General features: G+C 36.0%; 1 protein-coding gene across 2 annotated transcripts; it reads right to left on the reverse strand.

Annotated features, from left to right (window-relative positions):
* Nucleotides 1-2,191: 2,191 nt before the first annotated feature.
* si:ch73-109d9.2 lies at nt 2,192-10,599 on the reverse strand. 2 transcript variants are annotated; one of them, NM_001244778.1, is given in 4 exon segments: nt 2,192-3,728; nt 4,290-4,398; nt 7,932-8,059; nt 9,955-10,599. In NM_001244778.1, coding segments are annotated over 4 exon segments (1,503 nt in total). In that variant the 5' UTR covers nt 10,232-10,599; the 3' UTR covers nt 2,192-2,739.
* Nucleotides 10,600-14,753: the final 4,154 nt, after the last annotated feature.

A 14,753-nucleotide genomic window follows, 5' to 3' on the forward strand; every position in this document is an offset into this window, starting at 1 on the left:
TCGTCTGTATAAGAAAATCAAACACGAAGAGTCTAAAAACACTTTTCTATGAGGAACTACTTTCTTCCGCCATTCATTCACACATCTGCAGCTGACGTCAAAACAGCAGAAACTGTTACTAGTTCACCAACATCACTTTAGAGTTTGTGTTTGAATGATTCTCTAGCGTAATGTCTAAAGTGATGACAAAACAGGTGATTTTGTTCACATTTAAAATCATTTGCTGTGTTCACACCAGACACGGTTTGCAAAGATAAATCTTGCTATTAGTGAGTATATAGACGCATAAAATTAGGAGTTTACTCGCTTTATTCATGTGTAAAATTCACTGAGCAATAGACGCGGATTTGCATCATAGGCAGGACTTCTGTCTGCCTGGTGACTCTAGCTTCGTTGCTAAATGCCTAACATGGATTTTTTTGAGAGATTAGCCGAGTTTATATGCTTTAGGAAGAGTGAAAATCACCTATGATTCATTTGGAGCTGTGCCGCAGGAAGTCTATTTGTGTCTTTGCATTGATTTAACATGTAAATCACTTGCGCTTGATGCTTCTTCAGCATCTGGTGTGAACGCAGCATAAGGCTGAACGGCACGAAATGCCATCAGTCTAGAGACATTTCCCAGTATTTCTCTTAGTCTAAAACTACTAAATCTAGAATAAAAAAATATATTTAGGCATACATTTAGATTTATGCAGTAAAATTGCTTATAAAAAGTTCACCCATGTGGATTACAGTTTTAACAAACACTATGTTGTATATTTGACGGTCATGCATAAATGCAGTTATCTGCAAGTACCAATAAGGTGAATGCATCTTAAGATAAACGATTAGCACATTTATATACATAATAATAAATCCAATCAGTTAAATTAAAACTGCTAGTTACTCCAGTAAGATTGAGAATGCATACGTGAAATACATTAAGGATATTGGTTTAGGTAACACACACATATATACATACATCATCTGTTGAACTGCATTCCAATCATCACAAATACTGCAGAAGACCTATTGGAACCTGCATGGACCCAAGATTCTCACAGAAATGCAGAGTGGATGTCAACATCAACAGCCTGAGGTATCAAGACATTTGTGCTGCCCATTACATTACAAACCACAGCAGAGGGCAAATTCTTCAATACTTCAGCCTCCACATAAAAGTTCCTGAAAGCAAAGAAGGTCAAGGTGCTCCAGGATTGACCAGCCCAGTCACCAGATATAAACATAAATGAGCATGTCTGGGAAAAGATAGAGGAGGTATTGAAGATTAATCTAAATAATCTTGATGAACTCTGGGAGTCCTTCAAGAACGCTTTCTTTGCCATTCCAGATGACTTAATTTAAAAGTTGAGTCATTGCAGAGATGTATGGATGCAGTCCTCCAAGCTCATGGGTGTCATACACAATATTCATTCTTTTTCCACTGCATCATGACTTTATATTCTATACTGTACATTATTTCTGTTAACTGACAAGACTTGTCTAAGCAAGGTCAGACCTTACTGTTCTAATTGAATAATTAAAAAGCAAGACATGATCATAATTTATTTTGGTAAAATAAGCGTAATCTAGAGGCCTTTGCCTTTCATATAAGCCACTTCTGATGCCAAGTGATCAACTAGAAGTCAAGTTATTATTTGTTGTTCCTAAACATCAATAGGCAACAAATTTTTGCCAGGTAGTTTGTGTGTGTGTGTAATATATATATATATATATATATATATATAGACCATTTCAATGTGGTCATGTTATTGGCCCATGGACATTTCCTGCTTATCAAACTATTTCAGAACTGTAACAAGAGGCAATTCAATCATAACCTAATGTTAGAACATTGATCATGACATTATTTATCCATATGTCACACTTTTTGGATTCTCTGAAGTTATAGAAATTAGAAATGTAAAATAGGAAATATGTTGGGACCATTTTTGTTTACATCCCGCAAAATGGTCTATACTTCTGTGCTAGGTTACAGTACTTAAACCATTATTCTTCATGTATGTTTGTGTTTTAAATGCTTGATTCTGACATACTTATAAGGTCATTTGAGTAAACAAACAGCTCTGAAGTACCTAAAAATAAACTGTCAGTCAGCCGCTCTGACTTCCTGTTATGGCCTCATGATCAGCTTGGATGTACATCATTTCATTCAGAAGGACTGTAAAGAAGGTAAATAAACAATGAGTACATGAAATAAACAGAGGGAGGATTTAATAATGCTCAAAGTAAAAATGTTACATTTGATCATTTAATCACAGAACTTAAATGAACGGACACACACATTACACATTTTAAGAAATATGCTCATTTGCTAGCTTTTTTTTTTAAATAAACGTTAATAAATCGACAGAGCAAGACAGTGATAAGCAATGTCTTACCAATTTGTATCAAATATCAATATTAAGATTTTCATCCGATGCCAAATTGATCACATTATTCATAAAGGCCCTGAAACGGCATCATTTACTCCCCCTCATGACCTGCTAAACACAAAAAGCATGTTGAAAAAGTGGAAGATGCTCAGGAAAAAATGAAAGTTGTGCAGGTTTTATGACAAAAGGGTGAGTAAATATTAGAGTATTGATTTACGCTTGGACTTTTAAAAAAAAAAAACACATAATATGAAGATGATGTAACTTAAATGGGAAGTTTTATAGTAGAACAGTTATGCTTTTTATGTTAGGTCCAGTCAGGATTCATAACTTTCGAAATACCTCTACAATTGCGAAGTTGTCACTGACTATTCATGTCAGCATGTTTGCGCTGATGTGATCTCAGATGGTCCAGTCGTTTGAAGCTCAGTCCGCATATAACACAGCAGTACGGTCTTTCCCCTGTGTGCGTACGCTTATGGACTTTCAAGATGTCCGCCCGTGTAAAGCTCTTACTACACATGGTGCACTTGTGTGGTTTCTCCTGCGTGTGAATCCGCTGATGCAGCTTCAGATTCCACAGTCGGCTGAATTTATTCCCACATAGCGTGCAAGCATAGGGTTTGTCTCCAGTTTGGCTGCATCTGTGTTTGCGCAGATCGCTGAAGGACGTAAAGCCCTTTCCACAGTCGCTGCACAATTGGAGGCCTTCCCGCTCATGGACACGCTGGTGGACTTTCAGGTTGCAAGCCTGAGTGAAATTCTTCCCACAATGGTTACAAGTGTGCGCTCGCTTGGTTAAGGGCTTGTTGGCTGCTAATGCTTGTCCAATGTTAGGCTTCAGAGACTGATTCACTGGATGTCCCTTATAAACTGCACTAGTATCAGTGTCTTTACTGTATAGTTGGTGTCCTCTATGTCCTGTGCTTCCTGCAACCCCACTGTGATCTTCAGCCGGGACGCTCATGTCTTGCAAGTGGCCGTCGGCGTTTATAAGTAAACAGTGCATGTCTCTGTCCATGTCTTTTGCTTCTTGGTTGACCTGTGCAGGTAAAGTTCCAGCGTTTCTTCTCTTGATGGAAGATCTGGCATCGTCCTCGCCTATGCTCAGGTCATTTTGAACTGTTTCTCTGAGGCCGTCCAGGTCTCCCATGTCCAGCTCGTGCACGCTGTAGCTCACCAGCTCTTCTGCATCGTATCGCGTTCGGTATGGCAGGCCCTGGACGTCTGCGATTCCTGGATATGCTTCACCGTTTACGCTCTGGTCAAGTCCAGAGCTCCATTCATCTTGAATCTGTTGGAGCTCCTGCTCACTGTAAGTATGAGCGGAGAAATCTGATGTCTCAGCTGCTGGAGGAGAACAAAAACACATATTCTAATGCATTCAGATAGTTTTGAAGGGGTTTATTTGTAGGAATTTCTATGTATTAATTCAAAGAGATTGAGATTATATTGCCATAAAATGATAAGTTGTCATTGAGTTGACTTCATTATTGTGACATTTCCAGTTTGAATTGAATACTGAATAGAGGGCACAGTTTTATTTTAGTGCACCTCCTTGCAATTTCTTATTCACAACAAACTAGCAGAAGTGGTGTAGTGGTTTTCTTGGTTTTTCTCTTAATCAAACTCAGTCTGGAGGTTATGAATATCAGAAGAATATACTTTATTGTCGACAACAAAGGAGAACTTTCAGGAGACCCCCAGTAGCATCTCTGTCTGAGAAATTCTCCTTTGTTGTTGACAATAAAGTATATTCTTCTGATATTCATAACCTCCAGACTGAGTTTGATTGAGTAAGAGAAAAACCAAGAAAACCACTACAGTGGTTAGGGATATTTTCGCTAAGTACAGCAATCTAGTTTCTGTATTCTTCATATATCCCCCTGTTGAATCAGATTTAAATTATACCTGCGGTATCCAGAGTCCACCCATCATGAAGCTCCTGATTAGCGCTAGTCACATAAAGAGTCTCCTCTTTTAACACACAGTCCAGTTTCTTGTCCTCTGTACCAGCAGGCTACAAAAAGACACAAGTGTGCACAATATTAAAGTCTCAAAGTTTGCTCAATTCCGATTGGTTGCTTATGTCTGAATATTTTTCCTGTTCGTTTACATGTTTTTTTTTTTTATCGTGACTTGCAATACAATTTATGATGTTGCGCATACATAAAGGCGGGTTTTAGCATATGCGCCACACTAGCCAGAAATTGAAGAAATTGTCTTGCTTTTAGCTCTTGTTGGAATATCTATCTCTATTCCATGCGTGTTCAAGAGAAAAGGTCTGGAGAGGTTTTTCTTCAGTGTCAAAAATCGTAACAATTTATTGGATACAAATGAATAATTCGATGACAGAGCTCTGGGTTACGTTACCCCAATGCAATACAAGAATTACATTCAAGAGGTTCGCAACTAACATACGTTTCCTGACTTCACCATATATACACAACCAATCTTAACAGGTGGAGTTTTGGTGTAACGTCACTTGTCAGTCATTGTTTAGTCCTCCATTGGCCGCCCCTTCGACATACTTCCTCTTTCTCTGCCCAACAACAAAGTATACATCTTTCTGTGTTCTGTGTTCAGTTTTAACACCTCTCTTCAGACAGGAAGTTTCTGCAGAGCTGAATTTAATTTTGGACCCGCATCTATCTACTTCTGTAAAAATGCTAATTAGTATGCACAGCACTCACCCACAACATTAGAAGTTCAGTTAATATATGACCCTTACATAACTAATACAAATAATTGTTTGATTAAAAGAAAAACAGACAAAAATAATAAAAAATGGTTCCTATTATCCAATACTCTGCGAAATATGCGATGTTCGGCCAACTTTAAAATAATTTTAAAGTGGAGGAGGGAAAGAGCCATCATGGCAGCTTGCGCCTATAGTTTACTTGTGGTGCCCTCCAGCAATCAGAGGAATTTATGGGTACGAGTGAAGCCTGGTTTATACTTCTGCGTCAGGTGACCGGCATAACTCACGGCGAATGCAACGCGCGTAGCTGTGCATTTATACTTCTGCGCGCTGCCTCTGTTGGTCTGCATTAACACTTCCAAAACGCTAGTTGGCAGTGAGGTGTAAATGTTCCTCTGTGTCGAGTTTCGTCGCATCTGTTTTACTTTTCCTGAACACTTCCTGGTTGTACAAGTGACTCAAACTCGCTCATTTTGGAGGCAGGAACCGGTGGACGTGCAACAACTTTAACTATGAGGTAAACACAAAACAAAACTTTCTATCCGGAGCTCCTTCACGGGACTCCACACTTGTAAACAATCGCTCGCGCCATTCGCGCGGCTCTCGGTCCCGCCCAGACTCGTCAGCGCTACCAAGCCGACCAATCACTGAGCTTGCACTACGCATTGTTGCAACGTGTAGTTACATTTTTTGAGAGGTGCACGTCAGTGACGCCGATGGCCACGGCAAAGGGCTATGCGTCAGCGCCGTAGCATACGCCGGCGTTTGACGCAGAAGTATAAATCAGCCTTGAGATCTCAGATCTGGTGGGAGCAAATACTGGCGACTGACCCCTTTCCTCCTATGTTTCCTCTGTTGTTGCTTACCGCATCGGTGTCTCCACACATGCTCTTTCTTCTTCCTTCTAAACCGCAAAGAAGTACCACATTGTCGCAAGTTTAATGACGTACAAAACGGAATGCCCAATAAATCCGATCTGCCTGTTTACACGATCATCACATTGTCACATATCTGATTTATATCTGACTTATTTCCACATATGATGGAGGCCTGTAAACGATCTCTGTATATGCGAATGCATGTTTTTTTTTGTGCCTTTACGCGGTCATAGAACAGATCCGATTTCTGCCACATATGAGCAAAAAAATCTGAATTGGGTCACATTTAACTGGCAATGTAAACAGGGCCAAAGATACAGAAGCATTTCAAGCTTCAACTGTCTACAAACTTGCTCCAATGCACTGGTTGTCAGTGGGACTGAGGGAGCTCTTAATTCAAGCATGCAACAAACTGTAATAGAAGGGTAGGTAAAAGGGTAGACTGTACGACTGGAAAAGCCATCGAAGATTAAATTACGACATTTTGATTAAAAGATTTACAAGATTTGTAACAAATAATACACATGCATGAATGCAATGTTTACAATAAAAATAACAACACAGATTTAAAAAACAGATGACTTAACTAGGGATGGGCATTGTTAAGGTTTTAACGGTATTACTAGTTTCATCGATACCACTTATCGGTTCGGTACTTTAACAGTTCTCTTAACAGTACTTTTTGTAGTGTTTTTTTATGGAAAAAAAACTAATTGAACAGAATTAACAACTTTGTTTTATTATCACATTTTAATGTAAAATTAAACAAAACTAATAATTGTAAAACAAATAAAATAAAATAAAAACATTTCCTGTAAAAGAATGTACAATGGTTTGAAGGAAAATGTTCATTCTTCTACAGAAGAATCAACATGTTTGCCTTTTCTGGCAGAAGTTGGGATTTTTCTAGGTTTATTGTGCTCCCTGCAGTTGAAAATACCCTCTTTGAGTTGCAAAATGCAGTTAAATGAGATAATGGTTATGATTTTTTATTAACACATCCACATAAATGAGTTAACAGGGTATTGAGAGTTAACTGTGTTTTAATACAGTTTTGGGGCATCTTACAATAGAAAAATAAGCTGTTTTTTATAATTTCTTAATAAGCATTGTTTATTATTAGGCTATTCATAGGCTATATTTTCAGTGTGCAAAAACTGATAACTGTGAAGACTTTTATACTTGATGTGTTCACTGGAAACACAAGCATTTCTCATGTGAGATTGCCAACTGTGCAGACGAATATTAAATATCGCAAATTAGAAAAGGTTGGTCAGTTAAATTATGCTACTGTAAGTAATGTTTATTCAGCAATAATTCTCCAGTACCAATAGCAGAACCGTAAACACCAGAGCTTATCGATACTATGGTCTTTTATAATGTAGCACCAATACCGATAAAGTACAGCGTTTCGGTACCCATCCCAACTTTTAATTTTATTAATAATTATACATTTGCCACAGGAAGACAGCAATTAATTAGAATTAAATCACCAAAGTGACTATGCAAAGATTCAATTGTCATGCACATCTTGTCAGGAATGCACAGTTGTGTAAACAAAAAATCCAAAATTCCCGAAAGCAGTTACTGGATAAACAAGATTAAACTGCTTTCATTGATTTAACGTGACTAATAAACACACATCATTTCATGGATTTATTTTTTCAAACTTTGGGCTAAAGTCATGAAGCAAGTTTGGATTATAAAAGTTATTATACAAGGTAATTTTCACAGGGACATATTTCCAAAAGCTGCTCAAACCGCTGTCATTATAACAGACCAATTATGTTGATTTCAGTATCATCTGATTAGATCATCTACAATTTTGAACACAGTTTTGCGTACCTTGTCAGTGAACTACAACCCAGTGTATTAAATGCTGCTCCACTTGAAAGCAAGTGCTGAAGAGTTATTGCTCATTAAAGAACCAGCTTTGCTGATCAGAAAAAGGTGCTTTACCATCAGTCTACTCACCTCTGTTGTGTTGGTGGATGTGCTTTGGTCTTCTGATCTCGCCTTTCCTATAAGCGTGTTGGTCTCCAACTCACAGCTTTCCCATTTCCCATCTGGAACGTGCTCCTGTTTGAGACTGCGTTCGTTTTCTACATGAGGTCAAGGGTGAATGCAACTGTGAGGGCACTGAACACACAGTCCTTTAATTATCTTTAAACATACATAGGGAAGTAGTTTGCTTTTTCAAGTACCTCTATTATAATGCAATACAATATAATATGAGTTTCAATTTTATCATTTCTGAAATTTTAGGAAAAATATGTATAATACTTTTTATAATATTCACAACACCTTGTGTTGAAAAAAATATACAGTTCAAAAATAGTACAATATAGTAGGTGTGTGTGTGTGTGTGTGTGTGTGTGTGTGTGTGTGTGTGTGTGTGTGTGTGTGTATATATAGATAAAGATCTGCTGTTTTTACCTGACTTGATTATTTGTTTTACTTTTTTCTTTTGCAAATTGTGATTTAAGCTAAATTACTTTTTAATGTAGCAGTTTTCTTTCTGATTATAAAATGGGTCAATCCGACCGCAAAAATAACATTATAGCAAAAACAAACACAAAACATAACCCAACTTTATTTTCTCAAATGGACAATTAGGAAAAATTGAGATATTGGAAATTATTACTGCGAACAAACCTGATAGGGAATTATAATTTCAAGGAATTATGATAGGGAATTATGATTTTTTTATGAATAATTTGCATTCAAAGTATTTTTACAGTTCAGTTTTAACGTTCTTCATGTTAACAATCTCATTGCTTTGGTAGTGCACTTTGAAAACATTGACGTCATTTTGAACACAGCCGTGGCTCATGGCGAAAGCTATAGGTGACCTAATATTTAGAAGTGGAATTTATGTTACGCCTCCAAAGCATGTAAAAAAAAAAAAAAAAAAAACATAGCATATGTTAATGCTTTTAATTTATAGTAGGTTATTTATTAAGTATCTGTACTGTATATGACACGGGCCTGTTGGCTAGAGCCAGGCACGTGCACACATAAGGCTCAACCTGTGCAGTGCACATGCCCTTTTTAGTCATGAACAGAAAGTGCCCTTCCAAAACTATCAAAAGTGCCCCCGCGACCCCCCCCCCCCCCCACCTTCAGTACGCGCGACAACACCGCTGATCAAAATGTGATCAAAATTAGACTTTTTTTTTTTTAAATGCATGTGCATGTAAAACAATTTTATTTGCACAAAGAAATGATGGGGTTCATCTTTAAAGAAGTTGTTACCACCCAGTTTATAGCATCATTATTGGCGTTTTACGTTTTAATTAACGTGGTTCAAATGATGGATCTGTGACGGAAAAACTACGATTTTGGGAAACACTCATCACTACATCGTTCTTTTCCAAAAAGGTACTATCTTTCCCCTTTACTATGATAGGTCAGCCGCAAGTTACGTCGTTGTTCGGGAAACGCACCCCTGATTGAGAATTATGCTTGTGGTGAATTATTATGGTAAACAGGCATGGGACGATAACTGTGTTCTAGGTGTACCGCAGTGTGAAAAAGTCAAGGTTTAAAAGCTATAACAAAAAAAATTGCTATACCATTCCTAAAGTATGAGTATGATTTTTTATTTTTTTAGGACAGCAGTAACTCCAGCAGAAAAAGATCTACAAAGTATTCTGTGTTTTTGAAATAAATGCAGGCAGCAGAAGTCAATAATTTATTGGAATTATTTAGCCTGACATGTTTATTGCTCCAAAATATTTTAAATGTTTCTCAGAATAAAATATATTGTGTACATAAAGGAAAAAGGTTTTTTTTTTTTTTACCCAGACATTTAAAAAAAAAATAAAAAAAAAAAAAAATATATATATATATATATATATATATATATATATATATTTTTTTTTTTTTTTTTTTTTTTTTTTTTTTGCAGTAATCTTAATACCGTGATGTTTATATCCAAGGTTATCATACCGTCAGAATTTTATAACGGTAACTTAATGCCTAATGGTTAACAAACCTGACTGTGTCGCCTTCTCTCGTCTTTCCTCGTCCCGTACTCGGGATTTGTCGCACTGCACACACCTCAGTCTCCGAACACTCGTCTCTTGTTTCTTCCGCTTGGACTCGCTCCACTGCAGCCTCTTCTTCAGGGTCTCCACCTGCTCTCGGCTGCGGGACACCTCCTTCACGAAACTGTCCTCCACCAGCCGGGTGATCTCAAATATGGCAGCTTTGAACACGGTCTCCATGACCCCGGATAGCTGGGACTGAAACGAGTGTACGACGTCCGACATCGTGAAGAGTATGTATGAATGGGTGAAAAGCCTTTAACTAGCCTAAGATATCCGAACTACTTTCCTTCATAAACAAACTAGCTTCATCCAGCGAGTGATATTAGCATAGTGTTGGTGTGCAGCTGTTTCTAATGAAGCATCTTATAGTTTTGTCAGATTTGCACTCCATATATTTGCGAGCAAACGCCAGCGATGGTTTTGTGATATTACTAGTTAACTGTAACTACCGTTTTTTACTCTCTTATTAATTTCATATTTAGACTTTATAACATAAAGGAGACGCTGTGAATCCGTGCCGAGCCAAAACATTCCCTTGTTCTGCAGAGCTGGAGACAAACCGGAAGTACTTCCTGAAGCAGTCATACGGATCGAAATTAAGGACAACCTTAAAGGGACCGCTCACAAAAAAAAAATACAATTGTGTTTTCTACAGGGGCTTTCTATGCTTAATTTCACTCAAAATATGATAGTTACTTTTACTTACCTAATTTTAGATCGTAGAAATTAGAAACTAATCGTATTAGACCTAGTTGTCACCACCACCATTCACATTCGCTGTGAATAAATGTAAACATTGCAGGCTACAGAGTCACAATGGTAGATTTCGACTATAGCATAACAATGGTTTAAAAGTGTATTCAACTGAACTGGTTGCAGTTTTAGGCAATTTATCATGCAATATTGACTTAAATTTTTCTTATTCATTAACATAAAACTGACTGGTTTTAGAAAACATGGAGCACTGCTTGCACTGTCTTGTGTACTGCTGAGGGGAATCATCAGGGCATTTAGGCCCATTGAAAGTGACTAAATTATTGTAAATAAATGTTAATCAGTCGTTTTTTAAATAAGAAATATTTTAGTTTAGTTATTTTTATTATTTAATGTATATAACACATTCCAAGAGCTATCTGGGATAGCTTCCTGCAACGCAGTGTATTTTTAGTTCCGGATTACCTTTGAACGAATGGGAGATGTTGTGGAAAAATCTGCGGTGCAAAGAAAAACTCAGAAGGCTGCAGAGATAATGCTTAGCAAGCTTGCTTTATCTTTAATGCATGTACATGGACCTCTTGTAACAATCAGACAGAGAAGGCAATATAAAAAGAGAAGTTCCTTCTTTTATGGTGTGAAATAAACAGGATGCTCTTCTAAAAGCTCATGCACACATTCTGAAAATTGAAATTTATTTTGACAACCCCGAGTCTGACACTCAAGGGTACGGCCATATCATGAGCAGTCAGAAGGGAGAAGATAAGCACATTATATTAATCCTTCATTTGAATATTTGATAAAAGTGTATAGTGCATTTAATTAATGTTAGCACGCACATTGCAATTTTCCCATAACAGAGACTTCTCTGGAAAATTTAGAAATGAAAATATTAATATGGCATGTTGTGAGACAGTGTTGGGCATGTGTCCAAATGTTTCTCCTTCAATACTGAACTGCTTTCTGGGTTTGAAATTGATTGCTTAAGTTATTAATAATAGGAATAAGCTATTGTTTATTGAGGAAAGTACAACATTTTTACTTAATAATTAAGTTAGCTTCCTCAATAATTGATTTATTTTTACTTTGATGCTTCTGTGAATATCAATTTAGATTATCTGTTATATGTAAATGTTCCAACTTGAGTAAAATTCTTTATTAAATCTTCTCCTATTTCCTGTTAAGTATGTCTATAAGTGCAATTAGTTTATTCATTTATTATTTACTGATCAGTTAGTGTTTCTCCGTTTGAATGAATTAAGACACTGTCCTGTCGCCACCTACTGGGTGGATTTAATTTGATATCTTCACTACCTTTTAATTAATAATGTTACATGTGATGTCAAAATCTAATAATGCTGAATTATAATGTCTTGTTGTTGTTGTTGTTGTTGTTGTTTTTGCAATTGTACATTTTTACAATGAATTTGTTTGATTATTAAGAGTCACACAAAACAGTTAATTTTAATATTAAATAGACATAAGTGTTTTATGCTCATGAATAAAATATCTAAATAGAAAAAATGTCAGAGAACTGTACTGAATATAAATAATATGAAAGTGTAAAAAATATTAAAAATATTAAAATAAATAAATAAATTGACATAAAAACAATGTTCAGCACCCATTTAAACATCTAAACTCTTTATTTGACAAATGCAAACCAACTTCATTTGCAGTAAAGACAGCCACACAAAGCAATACACTCTGTTTAAAGTCCCATTTTTCTGGTTCAAGCTGAAATCTGAATGATCTGTAGATTTTTTTTAAATGTCAGATGTCTTACCTTGAATGTAGACAACAGAAAACAGTCACAGTCTAATCATATCTGTAGTAAATATACAGCTGACTAGGTGAGTTCTTTATGGGGAGTTCTGTGTAGGTGGAAGTAACGATACACTGTGTGGAGAGAAACCAGACACCGTGACATCATGCGAAAAAGGGTCTATTGAAAAGGTTCCAACATGAACTTTTATTTTCATTCTATGTATTATTAAAAGCACTGTTAATACTTTCTACCCTCTTCATTTTTAGACTGTGAACAGCAGTTAACACCTCTAATCTCTCCAACAGGAACTACAAATCAACTGACTCATGTCACACATGCTCCCCTCTCCATTCACTCCACTTCACACATATCTTTATCCCAAGAGTGAAAACAATAGAAACCTGTGGCAGATGCAGCAGATGTTAGAGACTGATTGAGGTAAGTTTTTTTTTATTCAAATATATTTTGTGATGGCAATGCCTGAATTGTAGTTAAACCCATCAATGTTCAATTATGCTAATTGTATGTCTGTGTAGACATGCAAATTCCTGGTGCTATTGTTTCATCTGTTAGCTGTGAGCAAATCCACATCTACAAGTTTGTGGGTCAGCTGTAAGATTAATGAAACATGTTACAAACAATCCTGAGCAAATCTATATTTTTATTTAAGTACACCTAAAGGCCTCGGCAGGGGTGATTTAGGCCCTAAGCAATTCCAGGTATGCTCAAACCCTATATCTAACTCAAAACACTTTCTTTCTCTGATAAAACCCAAAAGGTTAAGGTAACTTAAACCATTTTAAGGTTAAGGTTTCCTCAAACGGGTTGAGTTGACTTAACTTATTGGGTTTTACAGTACTCAGTTGGTTTGACTTCTCTTCATTTATTGGGTTTTATTGGGCTCAGATTGCTTTGTTTACTCAAATGGATTAAGCTCACAGTACTCATTAAGATTGGCTTTTGTATTTAAATGGTTTGTTGCAATCGGGTTCCTCAAATGGTTTGAATTACCCTAACTTTTCGGGTTTTACAGTGTAGGTCAATGTTGGCCCATGGTAACCTTTTATTTGGCACGCCATCCCAGAAGAGAGAGAGAATGATGGGGATTGTTTAGGAATTGTCATTTCAAAGTTAATTTAACCTTTTAACTGTTTGTTTTATTGTTAAGCTTAAAAAAAGCTAACTAAAGTTAAATGGTTAAATTTAAATGCTGTTTAGTTTAAAATGCACCCGATGGATAGAGGACAATGGAGAGACTTTGGTGAGCAAACCAAGGCAAGGGCAGATTCTGCTTGTCTGGTGTATTCAGCATTGATTTCCACTGTGTTATAAATGTGATTGTTTACATTTTATTGCAATAAATTATTGTTAAAAAGTTATAACTAACAAGATTCAAAGCTATGTTTTCTACATATTTTTGACTGTTATGACATAAATTAGGAAATTACCCATTGATGTAGTTTTTGTGCCATTTTTAAAAGCATAAGTCCCATTTTCTTTAATTAGTCAAACTTAAACGCCTTTGCAAAAAAACAAAATCATGCATTTTCACCATGCATAATCTTGTCTTTTTTGTTTCTTTTTTGAAAAAGACAAAAAAAAATAAAAATAAAAACATGTAAATGTTTGTGCACATTAATACACTTAACAGCTTTCTTATTTGTCAAATTATAGATCGTTTTAAAGCTTAAATTCTGACTTCAAAATAATAAATAATGGCTTGTAGTCACTGTACTTGCTTTTGTGTAAACGCAATTTTGCCAACAGAAGGAATAAATTGAGCAAAAAGTACTCTTTGTGTAATGACCTGCTCAATATAAGAAAACCAAATAAAACATTTTTAAAATGTTTTAAAACAAAGTTGAAATTTGATTCTAATAAAAGAGCAGAAATCCAACCAAATAGTAACTACATATGGGCATCTCCAAAACAAATGATAATATGTTGTGTAGACAACAAAATGTACAGCATCTTCCACTCTCTTTAAGAACAGCTCAAACTTTTGAATCTTTTCAAAGATCACTGAAAACACATTTATTTTCTTTAGCTTTTAATCATGTGACATGAGTTTATGTAATTTGGTTTTGTGTATATTTGCATTTGTTTTATGTACAGCACTTTAGTACCCATTGAGGTTTGTTGAAAGTGTAGAAATAAGTTGAGTTGAGTTGAGCATGTAGCAATTTCACAATTAAACTGCTAATTCAGTAATTACTGAAATAAGATTTATAAAATAAGTTTGAAAGAAATTTATTTTACTTT

The sequence above is a fragment of the Danio rerio genome, chromosome 1, assembly GCF_052040795.2.
Source record: "Danio rerio strain M-AB ecotype USA chromosome 1, GRCz13ab, whole genome shotgun sequence".
In the NCBI taxonomy this organism is placed as follows: domain Eukaryota; kingdom Metazoa; phylum Chordata; class Actinopteri; order Cypriniformes; family Danionidae; genus Danio; species Danio rerio.

Bases quoted from the DNA above. Each gene is read 5' to 3' on its own strand.
- si:ch73-109d9.2 (XM_087236172.1), bottom strand. From the start codon at position 10,231: ATGTCGGACGTCGTACACTCGTTTCAGTCCCAGCTATCCGGGGTCATG. The intron at 8,060-9,954 runs GTTTGTTAACCA...GACCTCATGTAG, and splicing joins AGAGAAGGCGACACAGTCAG to AAAACGAACGCAGTCTCAAA. The intron at 4,399-7,931 runs GTGAGTAGACTG...GTCTTTTTGTAG, and splicing joins CATCCACCAACACAACAGAG to CCTGCTGGTACAGAGGACAA.